General features: G+C 41.4%; 1 protein-coding gene across 1 annotated transcript in view; it reads left to right on the top strand.

Moving 5' to 3' along the window:
* The window catches only part of FAM81A (family with sequence similarity 81 member A), a 71,157-nt gene that overhangs the window by 25,060 nt on the left and 31,998 nt on the right, over positions 1-14,099 (top strand). Inside the window, exon 3 of the mRNA XM_022579653.2 lies at positions 8,992-9,110. Within this exon, the coding sequence (XP_022435361.1) occupies positions 8,992-9,110 (119 nt within the window). The remainder of the gene's footprint in view (positions 1-8,991; positions 9,111-14,099) is intronic.

The following is a 14,099-nucleotide window of genomic DNA, read 5'->3' as shown; positions in this document are numbered from 1 at the left end:
TTAAAGTAAACATATCATGATGATTAATCGTCCCAAAATGACAAATTAGGAAATGTTTCTGGCTTTACAGAGGGATTGTTTTTCTAAGGCTTCATCATAGAATTCCTTTAAATAGTAACCTCTCTGATCTCTCTGTGCTATATGTATATGTATAGCTGATTCACTTTGTTATAAAGCAGAAATTAACACACCATTGTAAAGCAATTGTACTCCAATAAAGATGTTAAAAAATAAGTAAATAAAATAAAGTGACATCCTTCAGATTAAAAAAAAAAATAGTAACCTCTCTAATGCCTTCTCTTTTCACATAACTTTTCAGTAATGTGAATATTGTGTTAAGTTCAGACACAATTCTTTTCTGTATTACTCAAAGAAAGCACTTCTAATTTAATATCTTATTCATCTCCATAAGAATTCTGAAAGATAAATGGGCTTTTCTTATTTCTAAGCAGTAAAACACACATACATATGCATACTTTTTTTTCTGGCTTTAAAAGTAGTGTAAGCCCATTGTGGAAAATACAAAAAAGAGGAACCAACCATAATCTAACCCTAGAGATAAGCAAGTCATTAATATTCTAGTATGATTTTTTATGTACCTTATACAGAGCTGGAATCACGCTGTGTATTTATTTTGCACCCTTTCTTTTTGCTTACTATTAAATTGTACATATTTTCTCTTGTTTTTAAAAGCTCGCCATGAACCTCTTACTGGTGCGTGATAATGTACCATGCAGATACCTTGTAAAATACTTGGTATCTGCATCACACTGTGAAGGCATCTTTGTGCATTCATTTTTGTCATTCATCTTATTATTTGCTTTATGATTAATTTCAAGAACTAGAGTTACAGGGTCAAAGGTTATAAACATTATGAATATATTTTGAAGGATCATACTCTGGAAAAGTTGTATTGTGAAGGGCCAACTGTGCATTTTCAATTTTTGATATGCATTTTAATATTATAAATTTAAAGTGTTTCCTTCTTTAATACATGGAAATGGTGTGATTTTAAAAGTTTTTTTGTCTAAATTTTTTTTTTAATTAATTTATTTTATTTATTTATTTTTGGCTGTGTTGGGTCTTCATTACTGCGTGCAGGCTTTCTCTAGTTGCGGCGAGCGGGGGCTACTCTTCATTGTGATGCGCAGGCTTCTCATTGTGGTGGCTTCTCGTTGCGGAGCACAGGCTCTAGGCGTGCGGGCTTCAGTAGTTGTGGCACACGGGCTCAGTAGTTGTGGCTTGTGGGCTCTAGAGTGCAGGCTCATTAGTTGTGGCACACGGGCTTAGTTGCTCCGCGGCATGTGGGATCTTCCCGGACCAGGGCTCGAACCCGTGTCTCCTGCGTTGGCGGGTGGATTCTTAACCACTGCGCCGCCAGCAAGGACTAAAAGTTTTAATAATAGACTTTATTTGTTTAGAGCCTCTTTAGGTTCACAGCAAAACTGAGCAGAAAGAGCAGGGTTCCCATATACATACTCCCAGTCCCCACAAAGGTACAGCCTTCCCCACTATCCTTATCTGCGGCACAGTGGTGCATTATAATGGTATGGTTTTTATTTCCTGTTTCTTTGCTTGTAGAAAGGTTGAACTTTTTTTTAAATTTTATCTTTTTTCAATGGTTATTTTCCACATATTGTTTTACTTTTTAAATTTATGTATTTTTTGATGTGGACCTTTTTTTTTTTTTTTTGTGGTACGCGGGCCTCTCACTGTTGTGGCCTCTCCCGTTGTGGAGCACAGGCTCCGGACGCGCAGGCTCAGCGGCCATGGCTCACGGGCCCAGCCGCTCCGCAGCATGTGGGATCTTCCCGGACCGGGGCAAGAACCCGTGTCCCCTGCATCGGCAGGCGGACTCTCAACCACTGCGCCACCAGGGAAGCCCCTGATGTGGACCATTTTTAAAGTCTTTATTGAATTTGTTACAATATTGCTTCTGTTTTTAATGTCTTTTTTTTTTTTTTGTCTGCACTGGGTCTTTGTTGCTGCGTGCAGGCTTTCTCTAGTTGCGGTGAGCGGCGCTACTCTTTGTTGCAGTACACAGGCTTCTCATTGTGGTGGCTTCTTTTGTTGCGGAGCACAGGCTCTAGGCGCACGGGCTTCAATAGTTGTGGCTCGAGGGTTCTAGAGCGCAGGCTCAGTAGTTGTGGCGCACGGGCTTAGTTGCTCCGCGGCATGTGGGATCTTCCCGGGCTAGGGCTCGAACCTGCGTCCCCTGCATTGGCAGGCGGGTTCTTAACCACTGCGCCACCAGGGAAGTCCTATTGCTTCTGTTTTATGTTTTGGTTTTTTGGCCATGAGGCATGTGGGATATTAGCCAAACCTGACCAGGTGATCGAACCCACAACCCCTGCATTAGAAGGCGAAGTCTTAACCACTGAACCGCCAGGGAAGTCCCAGAAAGGTTGAACCTTTTAAAAAATGTGTTGTTTAATTATTTTTAGCACCTGTTTGGTGAATTGCTCTTCATGGTCTTTGCTTAGTGATTTTTTTGACTGAGAAACAACTCAGATGAAATGATTGGTTGGAGCCTTTGTCATTTCTCCAGTGTCTAATGCAGTGTTTCTCCAGGAGTGGTCTGTGGACCATGACCATCTGCATTTCTGGGCCCGTTCCCTCGCTTTGATTCCCTGGGAGTAGGGCCCAGGAACCTGTGTGTTTAACAAGCCACTTGGGGATCCTTACACACCCCAAAGGTGGTTGAGAACCCATGGTCTTAAGCCTTATTATAAACAAAGATTTGAAGCATTATGTACAAAAAAATAAGTAATACTTTCTATTAACTGTGACAAATAAGCGTTATTTCCTATTAAAAGAGAAAGAGCTCCCCTTTGCCTTCTCATCAGTGGGAGTGTCAGAACCAGATTGGTCAGATCTCAAGTTTTCTTGCAAGAGTGTGTTCCAATGACTAACGTTTTATCATTCACAGGTGATTGTAACTGGTTTGCATTCTTCTATTCTGTTGAGCAGGTTCATTCAGAAAACGCTGGAAACTACAGCAAATAACAGGTCTAGCAGTTCCGAATTCCTTCCAGTGAAATTTTTTTACTGTCACTGTCAGTATCACTCCGTCAATGGTGACTCCAGCCAGGTTTCCAATAAGGAAAACACAGAATCCTCACATTCCTCATTTCTGCTTTTTACAAGGAAGTTTGAAAATCCTAAAAAACTGTATATAAGTGTACTATTCTGCATATGTGTTATACTTAAAAAATAGTTGATAGTGGAACTTCCCTGGCCATCCAGTGGTTAAGACTCCATGCTTCCACTGCAGGGGGCACGGGTTCGATCCCTGGTTGGGGAACTAAGGTCCTGCATGCTGCACAGCGTGGCCGATAAATAAATAAATAAAAATTAAAAATATAGTTGATAGAAGGGAGCACAAAAACGATTTATGCAAGCATAAATCTATCGTCTAATAGGGCTTCCCCATTCAATTGCAAATTGGACTGCAAATTGACAGTATACCGGAAATCATCAAACTTCTAGAAATGGTAACAAGTAGCTACACGTGAATGTATCTTTAAACCTCTAGATTGGTGCAGGAGGTGATAGGAAGGTAATGGCTTAGTGTGCCTTCTTCCCTATTCCCAGTTCCAGTGCCAGCTTCCTGAACAGCTGGGATGGGCAGGCAGGAAGGCCTGGAGGAGCCAGCAGAGACCTGGCTGGGGAGGGCCTGGGAGGCAGGTCCTTGACGCCATGGTTTAGGAGTAGGAGAGAGAAGGCTGGTCTCACTGGCCTTGTGCACCATGTGTCTGAGCTGGTCTCCTGTCCTTAACGAGGTGGAGGCAGGCGAGGAGGGGCTGTAGAGATGGGCTGTGTCCCCGTTGGCTCCAGGCTGGGAGGGCTGCAGAGAGAAGGACACAGAGATGCTTCCTCCCAGCACCTCACCTGGACCCTGGCTCTGTACTCTCATCGGCTGCACCTCCAGCTCATAAGCTCCTTCCATTACACCTAGGACTACCTACTTAATCTCACTCCAATGAGCGGAGAACAAAAAGAAACATCACACTTAAGTGGGCCCAGCAGCCAGAGGGAGGAAGAATAAGCACAGTCCTTAGAACAGACCCAAATGAAATAGGAAACAGGTGGCCCTTGCATGAAAAATAATTAGGGTATGTTATGGCCTGAATGTTTGTGTCCCCTCCCCCAAATTCATGTTTGAAGCTCTGACCCCCAATGTGATGGTATTTAGAGGTGGGGCCTTTGGGTGGTGACTAGGTTTAGGATGAGGTCATGGGGGTGGGCCCTTATGATGGGATTAGTGCTCTTATAAGAAGAGAAAGAGAGACCAGAGCTTCCTCTTTCTGGCACGTGAGGACATGGTGAGAAGGCAACAGTCTGCAAGCTAGGAAGAGAGCCCTCATAGGACACGACCATGCTGGCACCTGGATCTTAGAGTTCCTAGCCTTCAGAACTGCAAGAAAGAAATGTTTTTTGTTTATGAGTTACTCAGTCTGTGGTGTTTTGTTACAATAGCTCCAACTGAGTAATAAGACAGAGTGCTTAAGGAGATCCAGGTACAACGTAAAATTTCTTCCTTGAACTTAAATTTTTAAAAGTCAGTAGATGATCTAGAGGCAAGGATGGTTACTTTTATGAATTGAATTAGTTACCCACAAGACAAAGTAGAAGTGCTGAAACATCACTGCCAGATACAAAGAGACGGAAACCATGGGGGAAAAGATACAAGACTTAGAGGACAGATCCAGGACACCCAGCGTGTGAATAATAGGAATTCCAGAAGGAGACAAAGAAACAGAGGGAAAAGAAAAACCAATAATTACATAGAAGAAGAAAATTTACCCAAGTTGAAAATAAATCTGAGACTACAGTTTGAAGTGTTCAATGAGTTCTAGGTAGAATCGAATTTTTTAAAAAAAATCCACAATTAGGTACATTCTGATAAAAATCCTGAACTCTAAAGATGGAAAACAAGCATCTAGGCATAAGGAGCCAAGGTGCTTTCAGAGGAAAAAGCATCAGACTTCCTGTCAGCTTCAAAGTTCACTGGGAGAGAAGGCCTTTAGGTCAAGAATTTCATACCCTTTCAGTTTATCACCCACCCTTCAGAGCGAGGGAGGACGATATTAGACATGGCAGGTATCCAGAGAGTCTTTCATCCAGGTGCCTAGTCTGAGGAAAATACTAGAGGAAGGACTCTAACCAACACACAGAGACTATGCACAGAGACCCTAAGATAGGGGAAAATGAAAAGGAGAAGCACAAAGGTAACTGGTGATCCTTAGAAAAAGACCTGTCATTTCATGTAAATGGATATAGATAAATGCCTGGGACTGGGTAACAGAGTGCTAAAAAAAGAAGAAGAAGAAAAAGATAATTGAAAAAGAAGGGCCCTTCTACAAGCAAAATTCTAATTGTATCCCAACTAGAAGTATTGAGTTATTTTAGCAATGCCTAGTTGGTGTGGGGAAAAGCAAAAGACGGGGAGAAAAGTAAAAATCCTTCCACATAAATCATCTGGGGTTGAAGGATGAAGGAGGGTGGGTGTGAATGTGCTAAATAAGTGTCTCGTGTGGAGGAGAGGGGTGCTGTGCAGGGATAGAGCCTGGAGTAGGTGCGTACATGGTTATAAATGTTGGGAAAGGGGAGGTAGCCATTCATGGACTAGCAATGGCCAGAACATTCCCCAGTTAACAAGGGGAGAAAAGGCAATGAATGGTAACCTGATTAAAGCAGTCAAAATAGGGAAAAGGAGAAGGGAAACAACAACAAAAACACCGTAAATTGTAACTCTAAAGTGAGATGTAACAACAGCGTCCTACTGTGTAGCACAGGGAACTATATTCAATATTCTGTGACAAACCATAATGGGAAAGAATATGAAAAAGAATATATATTTCTCTATATAAAGAATATATATCTATATCTGTAGATACAGATATAGATATATATAATGTATAGCTGAGTCACCTTGCTGCACAGAAGAAATTAACACCACATTGTAAATCAACAATACTTCAGTAAAATTTAAAAAAAAGAAAGTGAGATGGAAGGACGAATGAAAATATAAGGTAGCATAATGTCACGATTGAGAGCACAGTCTGTGGAGCCAAGCTCCTGGTGCCAAATCCCAGCTCCCTCAGGCATTGCCTGTGGCTTTGGGCAAGTTACTTGATCACATAGAGATTTCACCACCTGTGAAATGGGGATAACAATAGTCCCTCCTTCATAGCGTTTTGTGAGAATTAAACCAGTTATCGTACCTATAGCACTTAGAACGGTGTCTGGTGTATAGTTAGACCAAGTAGATATTTGCTTTATTATTTACAAAGTATAGTAGCAATGTTAATAGTAGGTAAGATGAAACTGAATATTACAAGCACTAAATCAGATTAAAAAGTTATTATATAATGGCTATGGCCACTTGGATCATAAATCTGTATGTCCAAATAAAATGGCAGATAAATATGTAAAGTAAACAGCATTAAAAATGTAAGCAGACCTTGATGAAAGTATCTTACAGTGTAAGAATTCATAACACCTCTTCATCGTTGGAGTGATCTAGTAGACAAAAATAAATAAAGTCAGCAAGCTCAATCTAATATGCAATATTGAACCTTCTGTTCCTTGAATAGTTTTTTCATGAAACTTTTGAAAAATCAGTCATGTGCACAAAGCAAACCACAATACATTCAAAAAATTAAATATATTACAGATCATATTTTTGATCATAAGCCAGTACAGTTAGAAATAAATAGTAAAAATGATAGAAAAAAATCTCATTGAAAATGAAGAAATACAATTCTAAGTAATCTTTAGATACCTAGATATCCTTAGACCAAAGAAGAATTCAAAACTGAAATTAAAACAATAAAAAAGAAAACACTTAGCACACAACCCGTGGACACAGAAAATACTGTACTAAAATGAAAATGTCGGGACTTCCCTGGTGGCGCAGTGGTTGAGAGTCCGCCTGCCGATGCAGGGGACACGGGTTCATGCCCCGGTCCGGGAAGATCTCACATGCCGCCGAGTGGCTGGGCCTGTGAGCCATGGCCGCTGAGCCTGCGCGTCCAGAGCCTGTGCTCCGCAACGGGAGTGGCCACAACAGTGAGAGGCCTGCGTACCGCAAAAAAAAAAAAAAAAAAAAAAAAAAGAGAGAAAATGTCTTCATTATTAAGGAAGAAATAGTTAAAGTAAAGGAACTTGGTACTCATCTTTTAAAATAACAACAACAAAAAACAAAACAAAGAAAGCAAAAGAGAATAGATACTCAAGTTGACATCAGGCAAATCGGAAATTTTAAAAAAAATGGCTGAAAGGGAAACCATACGAGAAATCAAATCTTTCTCTTTGAAAAGGAGGGACTTCCCCGGTGGCGCAGTGGTTAAAAACCCACCTGCCAGTGCAGGGGACATGGGTTCAAGCCCTGGTATGGGAAGATCCCACATGCCGTGGAGCAACTAAGCCTGTGCACCACAACTACTGAGCCTGTGTGCCACAACTACTGAAGCCCGCACACCTAGAGCCCGTGCTCCACAACAAGAGAAGCCACCACACTGTTGGTGAGAAGCAACCACACAGTGGCCTGCGTACTACAACGAAGAGTAGCCCCTGCTCGCTGCAACTAGAGAAAGCCTGTGAGCAGCAACGAAGACCCAGTGCGGCCAGATAAATAAATAAATACATTTATTTTAAAAAAAAAAGAAGGAGAGAGTGTGGTAATGGGGTGGCGGGAATGTGGAGGACAGAATACAGGGAGAGGAGGAGGGAGGGGGAAAGGAGGCGCTGAACAAAAGGATAAGGAAACGTTCAAAGAAACGTCTGATGCGAACTTTTGCGATAAGGAAATGTTCAAAGAAACGTCTGATGCGAACTTTTGCTTTTGAGGGGTCTCCTGTAACCTAGGACTTGGGTTTTCATATCTGTCTGTCTGTCCTTAGTGCTTCTGTCTCAGATTCTGTGCTGGTTTGGCAGGCAGCATTGCAGCGTGGTTATGAGCTTGGATTCTCGAGCCAGGCTGCCTGGGTCAGTCCCAGCTAGCCACTTGCTCCCCAGGTGATGTTGGGTTTATCAGTTCAGCTGTTGGTGCCTCACTTCCTGGTCTATAGCACAGGTCTCCTGAGAATACCTCCCTCACAGGGCGCTGTGTGGATTTGTGCATGTCAGCGTGTATCGCAGCCCTGGGCTCCTCCCAGGACATGCTCAATAAATACCACAGATGCCCTCTTCATCTCCATCATTCCTTTGCAGATTTCCCAGGATGGATGCTCCACAAGTTCATGCTTTTGTGTTGGGTCATTCCATCTTCCAGTAGTTCTGCTTTCATTTAATGTCTTTTCTCTGAGACACATTCTACCATTCCAGTACTGTATAAATGTTGTTACGAATAGGTACTAGAAAGAATCATTAGCATTTGCTGTATTTACCATGTACTAGGCATTGTGCTAAGTGCTTTGTATGCGTTATCTTATGTAATGTTCCCATAAAGTGGCCTTAAGAGTATAATCACCATTACTATCAACAGATGAGGAAAAGGAAGCTCAGAAAACTTGAGACACTTTCCCAGGATCACACAGCTGGAGGGACTGGAATTTGGACCTCTTTGTCTGATGCCCCTCTTCCCCGCCTTTTTCTTGATTTATTATTTCCCAGATTTAGGGATCGTTCGCCTAAAACAATGACTATTAAAAAGCACCCTGGCGCGGGGTAAGACCTCTGAACTGTGCTCCACGAGTCCAGGCTGCTAGTCTCAGCTTTGCCTCTTCCTGCAGCGGGACCTCCATCAAGTCACCTGACATCTGAGTCTCAGTGTTTTTACTGGGAAATGCAGGGCCTTGGTCCAAGTGTCATCTCTGAGGTCTCTCTTCTAAGCCCCTGGTTCTCCATGTATATCAGGTGACTATTACAAAGGAGCCTCTTCTGAAAGGAGTTGAACATTCTTGTTTTTACCAAAAGCGTAAAATGCTTCTGTGGCAGCATGTGAATTCCCGGATGACTCCGTTAGTGTTTTTGTGTGTTGCTCAGGTACTCCAGGAGCAGATCCGCGCCCGGGACAACATTAGCTATGGAACAAATTCTGCCTTAAAGACTCTGGAGATGCGGCAACTCTCCGGCCTGGGAGATCTCCGGGGACGAGTGGCCAGGTAGGTGGTCAGATGTTTGCACCTTTATGTATCAGGAGCGAGTTTTCATCAACTCCATTTTAGTGGGGAATATATTCATGGAGCCCCAAAGCAAATCCTTTGCTTCTTCTAGTACATCCTCTCCTTTGCCCATAAAATGTAGCAGTGGCAGTTAGACCTTGTTTTGAGCAGCCCTGATTTCTTGTGCTTCTGTAGTTGGAGCTGTGTGTGCAGGAGTCGATGAGGGGAGGGCTCAGTTGACCTGAGTAATTTGCTAGGTTAATGTTATGTTTACTGAGCCCAATAATACACAGCTGGGACGTATAGTTTGTGTGTCTTTTTAAAATTTCACTTTTCTTGTCATTCATTTTTATTTTATTTTCTGAAAGTATCGGTCCATGGTAGATTGTACATTTGAAAAAGAGATCTTTCCCCTCAGGTAGGAGGAAGAGTGCTGTCCTAGGCACTCACTACTGAAAGGGTGCCCCATGGACCAGTAGCGTCCCTGTCACCTGGGAGCTTGCTGGAGGTGCACAATCTCTAAAGTGTTTGCAGGCCTCTTCTGCCCTCTCTTGCTGTCAAGGGTCAAGCAGGAGTGTACACAGGAGCTGTGGAGATAATACGGGATTCAAATCATCCAGAGGCGAGAATGAAAGTGGCCTGCAAAGGGTGGGAGGGGGAAAAGGGGACCCACAGGATCCAAGGCCTCTTTGGGATGTTAGGGGGTATTTGTGCAGACAACACATGAAGAGCCCTGAATATTTGGCCTGTGTATTTGGGTCCACTGGATGAACATCTGTCTCACAGCAGAGGGCTCCTGGTTCTACTCCTGTGTGATTTTCTGTCCTCAGCTGGGTGAACTCCAGTCTCAGTATGGCCCTTGGTGAGAGATACCCTGTTGACCCCCTTACCTCTCTCTACCCTCGCACTGTACCTTTCAGCAGTAATCCACTGCTTGCTGTTCCCTGAATGGGCCATGCTTTCCTATATCTGTGCCTTTGCACATGCTGTTCTTGTACCTAGCGTGCCTTTTCCCTTTCTTTTCTAACTTCTAGTCAGCCTTGAAAATTCAGCCTCCTCCAGGAAGTCTTCCCAGGTACCCCACTCTCTGTTCTATTGAGTCTCTCTGTTGTCTTGGGGTGGAGTACCGCATCTTTTATTTTTGTACCTTCAGTGCATAGAACAGTCTCTGGAAAACAGTAGGTACTCAATAAATGTTTGTTTGGATGAATTAATGGTTTGGAAAATCACTGTAATTGGACTGAGAAAACTTGAATCTTTTCTGTGGAGATCAGCTGAAACGAAACCCCAGCTCTGTTACACCTCTCAGAACTGTGAGGAGTTGAGGAGCTTCAGAGCTACAAGGCAGAGTAAGAACTTCAGGAGAACTTTGGAAATTTTCGTAGTCACTTGAGTTGCAGATGAAGATTAAGTGAGGCGATATATGTAAGAGGCTTAGTGTGTGCATGGGATGGAGTGAATATAGAGCAAATGGGACCTATTATTGTCTCAGGAGCAGCTGCAGTGAAATTATCCTCATAATACTGGTTCTAATTACAAAATTTTGAAATACTTTCAGGAGTTTTACATTTTTCTTCTGCAGTTTCTTACTAACTTCTCTACCCAGCTTGTTCTTTCTCTGTAAACAAATGCTTTTACTCCGAAACAATTAAAAAAAACATGTTGGAAGCACCACATATTTTTGCTTTGTTTTGTGGCTATATTCATCTTTTTCCCGGAACGCTAATGAGACTTTGTTGAAACAAACTCATGTGAAATAAAAATTCCTTGGCAAAGTTTCGGTTTTCTTGCATTAATTATATCGTGGTGTTGAAAGGGTATGAACTTTTACAGTGATAGTCTTAAATGACTAGGCTGCAATATTATTTCAGGTTTTATCTTATAGTGTTCATGGATCCATTGGTGAAGTAATTGATAGGAAACAGGTCCTGATTCCTCCGTGGAGATCCAGCTGGAAAGGGCAAAGGCAAATTATCTATGGAGGTGACAGACACCCCTACCCCACTAAGCAGAACACACCCTAAACAGGACTGTCTCAGAGAGTTTCCTACCCCTCCCTAACGCAGAGCTCAGAGTTTAGCTTTCCTGTTCCTAACGAGGCATTTGGTCCATTATTTGGCTTATCATCTTCATTTGTCCAAGACTCAGTGGCTTCATCCACTTTCCTCTATGAGGTCTGTTTGGATGGTGTCAGAGCCTTAGAGGAGAAATACCTGTGTACTGAGGCAGGTGTGCAAGTTCCCTCAGGGTAAGCAAGTCCCGATGTAAAGAAAAAAATAGATAAATTGGATATCATCAAGTTAAAAGTTTTTGGCCATTATAAATAATGCTGTTTTGAACATTCACGTACGAGTTTGTATGGTCATATGCTTTCATTTCTCTTGGATGTGTATACCTAGGAGTATAGTTGTTGAGTAATATGGTAACTCTGTATTTTACCCTTTGAGGAACAGAACAGCCAGACTGTTTTCCAAAGTGACTGCACCATTTTATGTTGGCAGCAGCAGTGTATGAGGCTCTGGTTTCTACACATCCTCTTCCACGCGTGTTATATGTCTTTTTGATTATAGGCAAGCTAGTGAGTGTGAAGTGGCATCTTACTGTGGTTTTGATTTGCATTTCCCTAATAACTAAAGGTGGTGAACATCATTTAATGTACTTATTGGTCATCTGTATATTTTCTTTGGAGAACTGTTTATTCAGATCCTTTGCCCCTTCTCAAATTGAGGGTTTTTTTTTTTAAATTATTGAGTTGTAGTAGTTCTTTATATAGTCTAGATACAATTCTCTTGTCAGATAGCTGATTTGAAAAAAATTTCCCCCATTCTAAGGGTTTTCTTTTTATGTTCTTGATTGGGTCTGCTTGGTTCCTTAAAAAAAAAATTCTGTCTCTTTATTGGTATTCTCTGCTTGATGAGATATTGTCAGTATCTCTTCCTTTCCTTTTTTTTTTTTTTTGTGGTACGCGGGCCTCTCACTGCTGTGGCCTCTCCCGTCGCGGAGCACAGACTCCGGACGCGCATGCTCAGCGGCCATGGCTCACGGGCCCAGCCGTTCCGTGGCATGTGGGATCTTCCCGGACCGGGGCACGAACCCACGTCCCATGCATCGGCAGGTGGACTCTCAACCGCTGCGCCACCAGGGAAGCCCCTCTTCCTTTACTTTTTAAAGCAAGTTTCCTTTATTTCTTTAATCATCTATATTTATAATGGCTGCCTCGAAGTTTTTGTCTTTTAAATTTGACCTCTGTGCTCTCTCACAGGCAGTTTCTTTTGCCTGCTTTTTCCCCTATGTTTATTTCACATTTTCCTGTTTCTTTGTATGTCTTACAACTTTTGTTAAAAACTGGATGTTTGAAAAATCTACAAACAGTAAATGCTGGAGAGGGTGTGGAGAAAAGGGAACACTCTTGCACTGTTGGTGGGAATGTAAATTGATACAGCCACTATGGAGAACTGTATGGAGGTTCCTTAAAAAACTAAAAATAGAACTACCATACGACCCAGCAATTCCACTACTGGGCATATACCCTGAGAAAACCGTAAGTCAAAAAGAGTCATGTACCAAAATGTTCATTGCAGCTCTATTTACAATAGCCAGGACATGGAAGCAACCTAAGTGTCCATCAACAGATGAATGGATAAAGAAGATGTGGCATATATATACAATGGAATATTACTCAGCCATAAAAAGAAACGAAATTGAATTATTTGTAGTGAGGTGGATGGACCTAGAGTCTGTCATACAGAGTGCAGTAAGTCAGAAGGAGAAAAACAAATACCGTATGCTAACACATATATATGGAATCTAAGAAAAAAAAAAAAAAGGTCATGAAGAACCTAGGGGCAAGACGGGAATAAAGACACAGACCTACTAGAGAATGGAGTTCTCTAGTAGGTCTGTGCATCCCCAATATAATTCCTTTTTTAAAAATTAACGAATAGTTGATATACAATGTCATGCTACTTTTAGGTGTACAGTACAGTGAGATATATATATATATATATATATATTCTTTTTCAGATTCTTTTTCCTTATAGGTTATTACAAAATATTCAGTATAATTCCCTGTGCTATATAGTAGGTCCTTGTTGGTTATCTCTTTTATATATAGTAGTGTGTATATGTCATGTTCTGCTGTTTTTGACAATGTCCTGGGATGTAAATTTCTATGTAGTCTGATTCAATTAAATTATTGCCAGCACTTAAGGGCTTAATGATGTACATATACAATAATTATATATATAATAATTATTATTATATGGAAGATGAGCAACTTAATGTTTTAAGTGTCATTGCCATTTTTTTTTCAATTTACATTAGCTTTATTGCTGTTGATTGAAAGAGATCAAGCTGGAACTAGAGATACTTCCTACGAATGTCATTCACTACAATTTAATAACTAGCAGAAAGCAAAACAAAGAAACCCCCAAAACCCAAAGCACTCTGTCAGTGGTTATGCAGGGACGGGCACCTAGGAATTTAAGTTGATATAGTTGTAAGATGTGTTTCTATATCATGGAACTTCTTGATAATGCCAATATTTTGTTAGGCCATGGATAACACCCATGTTGGAGGCTTAGATTATGATACAGTAGTCCCAAGGGAATACATTCCAAGACTCCCAGTGGATGCCTGAAACCAAGGATAGCACTGAACCCTATATATATACTGTTTTTTCCTATACATACATCCCTATGATAAAGTTTAATTTATAAAGTAAGAGATTAACAATAAATAATAATAAAATAGAAAATTATAGCAATTTACTATAACGAATGTTATGTGAATGTGGTCTCTCTCTCAAAATATCTTATTGTACTGTATTCACCTATGTAAGGTTGCAAGATTATAAAATGCCGATGTGAAGAGATAAAGTAAGGTGAATGACGTAGGCATTATGTAAGTGTCATTGCCTTTTCAATGCCATACGCCACCATCTCATAAGCTGTAAGAGAAGATCTGCCTAAGCATGGTGCCCAAATCATG

The sequence above is a fragment of the Delphinapterus leucas genome, chromosome 2 (assembly GCF_059928025.1).
Source record: "Delphinapterus leucas isolate spDelLeu-1000000601 "Yukka" chromosome 2, BTC_Dleu_Yukka2, whole genome shotgun sequence".
Taxonomy (NCBI): domain Eukaryota; kingdom Metazoa; phylum Chordata; class Mammalia; order Artiodactyla; family Monodontidae; genus Delphinapterus; species Delphinapterus leucas.
Note: the sequence above shows the minus strand (reverse complement) of the source record. Positions and strands in the feature narration are given on the sequence as shown.